This window comes from Triturus cristatus, chromosome 8, assembly GCF_964204655.1.
Source record: "Triturus cristatus chromosome 8, aTriCri1.1, whole genome shotgun sequence".
Classification (NCBI taxonomy): Eukaryota; Metazoa; Chordata; class Amphibia; order Caudata; family Salamandridae; genus Triturus; species Triturus cristatus.
The window spans coordinates 90587669-90599114 of record NC_140591.1 but is presented as its reverse complement, the minus strand read 5'-3'; the positions used below and the strand labels follow the sequence as shown (position 1 = coordinate 90599114).

At 41.1% G+C, this 11446-nt stretch overlaps 1 protein-coding gene across 2 annotated transcripts in view; it reads right to left on the bottom strand.

Annotated features, from left to right (window-relative positions):
- Window positions 1-679: 679 nt before the first annotated feature.
- The window catches only part of NAA50 (N-alpha-acetyltransferase 50, NatE catalytic subunit), a 165327-nt gene continuing 154560 nt past the window's right edge, over window positions 680-11446 (bottom strand). For both annotated transcript variants that reach the window (XM_085621088.1, XM_085621089.1), the window contains exon 5: window positions 680-1416. In XM_085621088.1, the coding sequence (XP_085477214.1) occupies window positions 1236-1416 (181 nt within the window). In that variant the 3' untranslated portion in view covers window positions 680-1235. The remainder of the gene's footprint in view (window positions 1417-11446) is intronic.

Below are 11446 nucleotides of genomic sequence, written 5' to 3'. Positions count from 1 at the left end.
AGATCTCAACCAACAGGAAGCTACCAGATGAGTTTATCTTTCAGCTGGTGCTGAGAAATGGAGCATCACAGGAAGAAATGACCACATATTGTAGTTTAAGAAGGTGACATCTGAAGCGAGCAGAGCTTTCAGGATTACCTCCTTACACTTAACGTGAAGAAAAAAACCTGGAGCTCAGGGAGTCTCTGGAGGAGTGGACCTCCAAGCCTGTTCAGCATTGCTAGAGTTTGGACACTTAAATAGGTTAGCAGACTAAATGGAACAATTTAAGCATGTAATATTATGAAAGCTTCAATGTTGGAGTTGAGGTAGAAGGTTGAGGACAGGTAGGGTAATGTGTGAAGAGACAGAGGAAGCAGAAGGGTGACCATGCACTCAAGATGTGAGGAGGGTATCATATATATATATTTTTTTTCATCAAAACAATGAAATAAATCAAAGCATGTGATTAACACTTTATACCTCACTGGTGACATATCTGCCTGCAAGGCTGATCATATAATCACTAGGCTCCTTACAACACTCCTGACTATTGGGTAAGCATTTTATGTCAAAGAGTGTGCACCCGATTTCCCATATCTTCAACCCCACCAAGAAAGGCACATACATCAGCAAGGATTTGGGTGCAATTATGCAGTAGAAAATAAAAGCATCAAAACAAGCAGATTTATCAAACTGCAATGTTTAAAACTGTTTAATATTGAACTTGAAACTGTTAAAATGAAATCTTGCCGAAATGCTCACAGGGGTGGAGTGCGTAACAAAGTCCATCTTGTTGTTTGGAGAAACTCTTGGCTCCATGTGTGAATGAGAAGACTAGATAGTGCTAAATCTTTCATCTTTTATAAATACATATAGATATATGTCTAAGCTCTGCCCTTCAATGTGAAAGCAGAAAAATACTCAGCATGCCACACCTCTTCTCCCCAATTAGTAATATCTATAGACAAAATCTATTTTTGTGAACACACTTCCTCATCCCAAAACCAAAGCAAACACACACCCTTTGCCAACAAGGCCCATAGTACATTTAAAATATTACCAGAAAATAAGTGAGTTTACAGTCCACAGTAAAATATTTCAATTTTGTGAGGGGGTCAGCGAAGGCAGAATAGAATCGTAAGCAACTGTATGTTTAAGAAAGGGAAGTGGAAAATTTTGCTTTTGACGAGCCTCTTATTTGGCGATAAGCAAGTGCAAAAAAGAGTGTTCACTGATTATATACATATAGGCATTTAATTGTCGGTCTTTTGCACATCTGCATTCTGGCCAAGGGAAGGTGTCTTGAGGTTTTTCTGTAGCACATGAGCATCTGCCGGTTCTATCCTCTTGTAATAGTTTTTCTTTGTCTCAATAATCTCAAAACCAAACTTTCTGTAGAAGTAGATTGCTGATTCGTTGCTGATCTGGACGTGCCTGAGCAGGGCAAAAAAGAGAAAAATAAAAATATATATACACACACACACATCAATTAATCACAATTTCAGTGGACTTTCTACACGACTGGCATGTACACAGCTGATATCCCATATGGACTGCTTACAAAAACAAAATGAAGAAAAAAATAAACATTCGAAATATAGGTCCTTTTAACTAAGGCAGGCATAGAGGAGGAATGTGTGTGGACGTGTCATCACATGTTCGACACCTCGGCAGTCCCAGTGTCCGGACAATTGACATGCATCTGTGCATAATCACTAGGTATTCATTTGGTTCAATTTATCATTACAAGATGGCAGATACTCAGTAAATTAAAAAGAACATAAAAGCTGCCTCAAAGCACGTTTTTGGGATTTAGAGAAAAGGCACAGCTGGACAAGACAAGCAACAGGCGAGTTTTGGGCAGGGCAACAGCATGGGGCAAGGAAAATGGGGAGAAACCGCACACAAAGGTACGTTTTTTTTTTCTGTCTCTCAAGATGGACTGTTTAGCAAAAGAAAAACAGGTGTTCCCTAATGTAGAGATATGAAAAAAGCCAAGGAAAGGATGGGAAAGAAGCTATGCTGCAGGGGAGGGATAACTACATAAGAAGGAAAGTCATGGATTAAGTGACCAGCACATGAGATGGACAAGAGAGACAGCCAATGGTAAGCAATAAGCTGAAACCAAGCACCCTGTAAGTAATGGCATTGCCCACAATAGATCTTCGACAAGTGTCACATGTATAGTTATACTATAATCGTATACACGTCTATCTTTTCATCACTCACCCCTTAGCCCCTTATAGTTGGTACATTCCATTGCGGTCGACAAGATCCCATAAGAAAACGGAGACTGTTACTCTTTCAGTGTAGGATGATGCTGCAGAGTAACCTCGCTGAATAAAAGTCCCGTCTGTTATCTGGCCTCAGTTCTTTACAACACTGGAAATGAGATGTGGAAAACTCCAATACATCTCAGTGGGTGCCACTGCAGCAGAATAGACTTCACTGAGTGCACTCCAACTTTCACAGCATGCTGACTACAATCACATTGAAGCCGTTAGTTATCAATGTTGAGCTGCTTTTCCTGCTGCCTAATGATGCCACGCAGTCGCCAATGGAGAATCTGTATGGGGTGTGTCTGAAAGTACATACCACACGCCCCTTCAGAAGAGACCCCCTTCACAGTCCATGGGTAAAGATTCCCTACTCAGAGAGGACACCATTTGACACTCTACTGATTATAGCATTTTCTATCTTCGGTTATTGCACCGCCTTAGTTTACTTTCCAATTTTCCCTCAACCAGTGAAGGTTTTGAATCATATTTGACCAATAAATTATACAGGGAATCTAACCCAATCTACAGCTTTAACATTGGAAATCCTGACTTTAGTACAGAGGTTATAATACTTTGACTATAGCTCATTTGTCGGATAGGTTTTAACTTAACAAAAAAAAAGGTTAGCTTTATTCTCTTGAAATTTGAGGAGATTCTTTTTTGGCCACCAGGGCGAATGTGAGAAGCAAGTATTTTACCCTTCAGAAAAACGAAAACAAAAAAAAAAAAAATTATGTGTCTCAGACCTGTATGCCCAAAGTCTTTTCCACATGGGTTTAAGCCAGGGTTGTGTTTTTTGGGTGGCAAGAACACTATCCTTCAAACAGAAGTTAAACTGCTCCACCTGTCCCTTGCATTGAGCATCATACAGGGCAAAGGTGAGGAGCGCTACGCCATATTTATTCAAAATGTCTTTCATCCGCAAGGACGGAAGTTCAACCTGATAGTCTATAACTTGCATTTCTGAAAACCCTTCCGTACTGAATACACCAAACAAAAAAAAAATCATCATTTCTTGGTGGGTTATTGTGCAAATGCCACTTCCAGCTATTTAGGATGATAGTCTGCTACCACTAATGTAGACCTGAACTGATTCAACTGCACTTTGAAGGGTCCGTTATGTCAAAAGCAAGTTTCTGCCACGCTATATTTGGCCTCTCCACAAGAAACACTGGCTAGGAGACTCTTGCAAGATTTATCGGAGTCTGCACAAAGGCAGCATTCTCTCAACCTCTGGTCAGCCTCCTAATGCATACATGGCCACCAAAAATTAGATCAGAACACGTTTTATAGAGCCGACACTCCTAGGACCAGGACAACCTTTATCCAGTAATTTTTCTCTAACCCCTTCAGGAAACATGCATTTCCAATACCTTGGCAGCAAAGTACCCACCTTGGTCAACTCCAATGCTGCATCACTGAAAGCTCCCAACAGACAGTGTAATTATCTAGATGCTAGCCATCCCTCAGAAAGGTACTTTTAAAACAGTATGAGGTTCTTATATTTGGATTAAGCTTCTTGTAAAAAAAATTACTCAGATACCCCCAACAGATTGGTCTATCCTCATGGAAGATATTCTGACCGTCTCACTCACCCCCCATCCACTGGAGCGTTGTTTTAGAGGCCAGTAAGCTAAACAAGCTAACCTAGAATTCTTTTTACAAGGAATAAATCACATGTCCAAACAGTATTCCTGCAATTTGGAGCACAAGTGTGCTAATCTATCTGTAGAATTTCTACCAACCCAAGGGACCGAATACTAAGCGTGTTAGAAGAGCATGGCTACCAAGCCGTATGCACTTATGTACACTGTAATCACACGTCTTACCAAAACGAAAAGGTTTGCGTGTGAAAGCAGAAGCAATTGCTGATTTCTACAGCAATAGAGGCTTGCTTCTGGCCCTTCTTCCAGACAAATTGCAACAAAAACCTGAGAGGTTCCATAATTACACAACAAATCTACTATTGTATTTTACAGAGTCTCATGAAAGAGACAAATTCTCTCATGTATTTGGAGCCAGTACTACTCGAATAGCTTCCACCAAGTCACCTTGGGTACCACTCCTTTACTGGGAGGTGGGATGTCGCATATAATACAATTAAAAATCTTGACACTAGGAGCACTTTTCAGGACTCAAATCAATCCACTATTTTGTATTGCCTCAGCAAATACTAGCATGATACCTTGGAAAACTTTAACAGAAGAGTCCAAGTCCTTGAAAATGCAGAATATGAGCCTTTGAAAAATGAGGAGGCTAAGCTAGTCTGAAGGGTATCCTTCATAATTAAATTAACCCAGATGGGGTAATGAATGCGGTAAGCACTGCAGACTCAGAATTCTACCCGATGATTGGCAGCTTCCAGGTCCAATGTGGAAAAAATGCTTGCACCACCGAAATCAACTCAATTATGTTTGGCGACATGTGATTATCCACTACAATACAGTCAATAAGCACGGTCAACTCTATGCACAACCTCCAATGCACAACCTCCTATCCCTTTTTTTGGCAGAACTACCAGCAATGCTCATTCAGTGGATGCCACCTCGAGGACGACTCCTTCCATGACCATGTTTCCTTGCGCCTGTTGTAGTCTCTCCTAAGCTGATAGGAACCCCTCACATTTGGTTTAACAATGGCATCCTTCTAAGGACTGCTCTATATTGGGAGCAGTGGCAGCTGCTACAGAACAGGGTGGTGAGGCCGGGATGAAGCGAAACAAAAAACCCTTACCTGTGAATGCCACCGCCTCTCCTCCATCCTCTTCACAGCAGCGTCGTGCTTTGCCTGAGCAGCCTGTCTGGAAGCTCTGGCAGTGCCTGGGATAGTTCTCCACTTGGCTGTGCAAGACAGCCGGGTGGAGGACATGCTCAGGATGCATGAATTTTCATGCGCACTTAAGAGTGCAAACCACTCGTCTCTGCTCTTGCCCGGCAGGCCCTAAACTGGCTTCAAATGTGCAGTGAAAATAAAATGAAAATAACATTGTGTTAATATCATTTTATTTTTTGCACTGCTCAAAGCGCAGTGGGCCACGTTCCTCCTCCTAAGCAGAGGAGCCGCCAATGGTAGGGAGCTGACCCAATGACAGACGGGAGACTCACGATTTTTCAAAGTAAAATATGGTTTTATTTTGGCTGTCCTCTGCCTGAAATTGCCTCTATTGCAATAGAGGTGAATGGGAGAAATACACACTCCTGATTATTTTTTTTAAAATATTAAGTCTCCTACTTTCCTCTTCTAAACAGAGTGTAAGCCTAGAAAAAGTATTTTGAACTGACAGTACTTATTTATTCACCAAAAGTATTTGGGGTGTGCGGCAAGTAAGCAGCTATTGAGTCAAAGTTTGCCTAACACTCCGACGTTTGCAACAACTGAAGGATATTATGAGGTGTTATTATGCGAACAATGATATTCACCGGTTAGAATTAAAAAAAAATAATTTTAAAAGGAAAATAAAGGGACTACCTCCCTGTCTCTGATGGAAGTACCAATAAGAAAGCTTGCGATGTAAGGGCCCTCTGAGGCCCAATTCCATCTTGAGCAGGCAGGGACTTAATTTTGTCTATTTTTGCAGAATCATAAACAAGTCTACCTTTGACGCAGGTGCAGTGTTTCCTTAACTTTTCAAGAACCTGTGAAGCATTAAGTCATTCAGACAATGACATCAATAAGACACGGGATGAGACATCAGTCTGGAACAAGTGCCTTGGTATCTGTATCTCAAAGTCGGATAAACAACATTGAAGTGAGAATTGTCATGTTGCTACCTTATTTGTTTAGAACGCGTCTAAAACCAGCATATTTATGCACATATGTTATGATAGACAAGGCTAAGGTTATGTAAGAAATTACGATCTCAAAATATGGTACAAAAGGACGCCAATCAATCACTTGTGAGGACAGGTCTTTCCTCCCAGATTATTGCACCATCACTCATTTTCCACTGAAAGCGGACACAGCCAAGTCAGGGAGAGAAGCTACAGCTCATGCACGTTTACCTCTCGAGAGAACACTTGCTCCCAACTACTAAGAACTACAGCATTTTGTTGTAAACCGATATGCGATTCTCCCAAGAAACTCTAGATGCAAGTTATGCTACTCCACACTCTCACTTAGTATAGTGCATAGAAGTAGAATTTGAGATGTTGGGTTGCTAGATGTCATTTTAACTATGGTGGAAATGTTCATTTTATTGTCGTTTGCAACATGCATATGTGCAGTTTTCATAATATTTGGTGCGGTTACTTTAGATTTGCTAAGCAACAGGATGAGACTTGAAATAAATACTATTAAAGTGCTTCAATGCACTGGTGATACCCCACTGGTCCTCCACTTGCAGCTTGGGTGGGGGCTGTTCTTAAATGGGCTGCTGCGGAGGAAGATGCAATACGAGAGGAGGAAGCCAAAGGTACCCGTAAAACCCCTATCTCTTTAGAATGGGCGCTCCTACTACACCAATTCAGAGAATCTCAGACCCCACCTGCACCGGTAGCCGGCAGGAATACCCCCGACGCCGCACCGCCTAACGCGGTCCGGGTCTCCACGGCGAGGGATCCCCCCCAATGTCCCCCCGCACCACCCCCGGGCCAGCGGAGTTCCCCCCCCCCCCCCGCTCACCTGATGCACCCCATGGCTCCTCATCCCGGACTGTGCACACGCCCACCCCCCCTAGATGGGAGGCAGGAATATAGCTGAATAGGCAATGGCCGATTTGGGACATAGCCTAGACCTCGTCCCTGAGAACTCCATGGCATCCCCCAGTTTGGTTCTCCTCCCCAGTTTTTTATACAGGCAATGATCTGCTACCATACAGACCACTTCCACCCAGACATATACGCACTCTCTATATAGATGTTGGTCTATTTGCTCACTCTTGTAGCGTACCCATTTTCACGAAAAATGATGTATGTATACTTCTATTCTTAAATGCCAATAAAAAGTATTTAAAAAAAAAAAAAAGTGTCTTTTCCTTAGTGTTGTTCTTGTGTTGTATTGTAGGGAACGGAATTGGGCTACTAAATTTCCACTGTCGTAGGATCCCAGTTTAGGAACTGTTAGCAAGCTAAAAACACAGACACCGCTTCAACTATGTATTGTGTGGGGTTGTTTGGGGCTACAACCTGTTTCACGTTCAATTGCTGGTGCATTGAACTAAGTTCACTTGGGACACCCGTGGATGTGAAAGCAAGCCTTGTATAGCTAAGCCAGAGTCTTCGTTTATGCAACATTGCACCTCTGCCAAGGACAGAGGGATGTAATCTTCAAGTCCCTGTTTCGGTCTGATGTTTTAGGGTTTGGCTATAGATCCTATGAAGTACTCAAGAGTTAAATGCTCTCAGAAAATTTCCAATGCCTCTAAATGGGCAAGGGATGGTTAGGTTAAATTAATATTATCTCACTTTGTAATAGTGGCAGAGCCCTTTGCAACACTCTCCTGTAACTCTTCCTACCCTGTCCTCTAACACTTCCCCTGACAAGAAAGGACCACGTGACTGCTGATGTTGTGGCCACAAAGATGATGTTTGGTATTTACAATGTTGTGATGGCGGCTGACTGTAGCACGGTTATAAATATTGGCCACCCCATGTGGCGGAATTTGATTTTGGGAGGCAACCTTATAGGAACCTCTTTGGTTTTTTTAAACACCTCCCCTACAAATGGCTTTGACTGTTCTCAATCCTTTCCCCCCCCCCCTATCACAAACTCGAAGTCAAAATGAATGTTCTCTATTCAGCGGTGTTAATAGGAGCATGGATTTATGGTTTCCTGTCTGAAATCAACCAGGGATGGTGTCTACCAAGATCCTGGACTAAGTTGGCAGGTTTCATGGACTGCTAGCCCACATGGCAACTAAGAACATTTTGGCAATGGAAACATTACTTCTTGGTAATCCTATTTCCCTTCAAAGGGAGAGGAGAAAGGACCTTTCCTTGAAACAACTGAAGCAGCCTTTTTCTAGTGTTACTTGGAGAGGTGCGGCAAGACCTTTATGTCCTCCAAATAGTTTCATGCAGTTGAATTTACATTTTACACTGTAGCACCAGACTTTACTGCATCCACATCTAGGGTTGCCACCTTTATAAGAGAAAAATACTCATCTCTTCTCGTTTAAAAAATCTGCAAAAGATTGGACATGATTCTTAAGAAGAACTATCAGGACTCAAGAAATCTACTCTCCCACTCACTATGGCAAGTTAGATTTTATCAGGGCGAGCTATATTTAGGGCCTTCTCACCAGCTCTGGCATGCTGACAAAGAACAGGTGTTCTGTGCAATAAGAAAGTGAAGGAGCAATAAAGATACCTTTAAATCTTGTTGCATTTGCTCTATGTATAGAGACATCGGTCAGAAGTCACTTTACATTTTCTTACAATTACTTTTTATTTCTCTGACTGCAGAGTTCCAGGATTTTGTTAAGTGAACTGTCTGACATGCTGTATAAAGAGTGTGAAATGAAAGGCTATCCTTTTTTTTCTAACACAAAACATTTAAATAGCTAATAAGTGAACTGTACAAACATTTCAATAGTTATGAAAGCCCATTTATTGTAATTGTGGGATGAACAAAATATCTTAAAAGGATAAAAACAAAATCAGAACACTTTATTTGGCGATGTGCAAATGATAAATAGGTTTGCTGAAACCCAATTGTCGCAGATTGTTTTGCATTATATAGTTTCAGTAAAACTAGGTTAATGGGAATGCAAATGACAGTGCACTACCACATCATGCTTTCGTAATATATTAATTATAAGAGAACATTTAATTTAAACATGAACTGAGAAATGCCCATGCACCAATGGCAATTTTATTTGTGAACTAACAGGCAAGTCAGATTGTGTACTGCATATGTGGGTAGCTTATTAAACAAAGAGCAAACATTTAATCTGTTGAATCAAACAAGAGGTTTTTTTTTTGTACAGCAGAAATGCTGAATTCAGATATTCGAAGGTGCTCTCAAATGTGATCAGGACGACCAAGTCAGCTCTAACAAAATATTTGCCTAGGCTCACAAAATGTGAGATCAGGTTACGGGTCAAGTACATTATAGTTAGGTTGAGTAGATTAAGAGTTACAAGACCTGTAGTCTAGTAAAAGTTATGATTTTTTTAGGCCCGTCTATGACAATGCATCTTTTTTTATATTCTGATTGTCTGTCTTGGTTTACTTTAATTATCAGCCAGAGGCATTTAATGCAGCTGTGGAACACATTTTCAAGTGATCTCTTGCATTTACTGTTTAAAGTATGTTCTGATGAGCGGCATACACCCACATTAAGTGATTTTCCAGATTTTTGTACCAACAGGGACAGCAAAATACCGGTCATACCACTATAAAACTAGCAAGGTGGCAACCCTAGTCACACCCCTTATTCTCTGTGTCTGGAAGCTGTTAGTCTTAACAGACGATATTAGGGTTATCTTCCTGGCAGTCGGTGAACAAAGCTCCAGGTGAAGGAATAAACAAATTGGATCTTGGGTGACTTACGAACCCGGGGGGTTAGTCCCTTAGCAGCTTTAGACTAATGTTGATCAGAACAGGCACAAATTGGCTACATCGATGTCTCGCGTAGGAAGCAAGATTCCTCAAGCTCTGCCTCAAGATTAACTCCTGTTTATCACCACATCTGTTACTCCACAGGGTCAAGTCCTACATGCTGCATCCTTCGATTCTGCAAAACCTTGCCTTCTACCCCCTGCTCCCCACCATTAACCCCCAACTTTAAGAGTCTTCTTCCTGCCTAATTAACATTCAGCTTTCTTTGATAATACTCCTGTATACGCTCAGCCTCTCTTTTTTTAGTTAACTCACTAGCTTTCCTTTAGGAGTGCATACGTTTTCAGTGTTTATCTCCTTTTCACTTGAATCAAATGACCCTCTTTCAATACCAAAACTGTTATTTCTTCAATTTCAACAGCTATAGCTTGCTTAGCTTATGCACAGTAACAGTTTGGCTTTCAAGATGACCTTGATAGTGCTTGCTTTTGGAACTCTGATCGTGCATCTTTTCTGGGCCCTCCTAGGTTTCCTGCAAACCTCATCTTTTGGGTTACCCCCTGAATCTTGAATTTGAACTTTTTATATGGTGTGTCGAAGAAAAAGTTTAATGGATTTGTAGGTTTAATCTAAGAAACCGTTAACGCAACTTTCAGTACAGCAAGTCGAGGAGTACCATAGGTCTATTAATGACGTGCAAGTACAGAAATTTTTTAAAAAAGCAAGATAAGCATTATGTTAACAAACCTTCATTCATTCAGGTTATTATTTTTCGTGTTTTGAGAACCATGCAAGCCCCAATATATTGCGGTTGAGACATGCATTGCATACAATGTCTGTGTGTACAGACTGAACGGAAGGCCAAATCTAAACCACATTATTTCTACTGTTAAAGTTATTTTATAAACAGCTGTAACACAATTTTCTGGCAAGCAAGGCTCTCTATCAAACCTTAGACCTTCTATGGTTAAAGTCTAGAGGAAAAAAACAAATCTGTTCTTTAGCAAATAATTGTCGGGTCCTATGATAAATTGTTCTCTTTATTCGATCTGTGACCTAACTATTGTTAAAGAAAAAGTACCTGAAAACCAACTTCACTTATTCTTCACCCACTGAACTGGTGCATGCATCTAAACCAGAAAGCTAAACAAACATTTGCAATGCAATAGGTCTCACATTTGTGACAGTTCGGGCTATTGGCATTGTGAAGGACAATGCCTTTTATTTATGTGTTGGTTTTCAAAACAGATAAAATGAAAGCTTTAAAACAAAAAAGTTAAATAGGAAGAAAAAAAAACATGCAGCAGTGTTCAGCGCCGCAAACAAACCAAAAGCATGGCCTCCATTATGTGAGGTGTGCCGTGCCATGCAATGAAAAACAAACGGAAAGCATTGTGAGAGCGTGTCCTACCTGCAACAGGCAGGAGAAAACCATTTAACCAAATCGCACTCTGGGTCTGTAATTAAAGCCTACCGATTAACACATGTAACAGGGGGTGTCCTTCATAGGAGGTTACAAGATGAGACAAGGCGTACTAAGGTGGGACTAAGCCTATTGACCGCTGAAAAGTCAGTTTACAAAGGACAGCAACAGGAGCCAATTAAAAAGATGGGCGGAGCTTCAAGTCCATACCTAAATACATCAGGTCTCGAAAAGAGCGAAAGCCCTACCTAGGCGAGACCAAA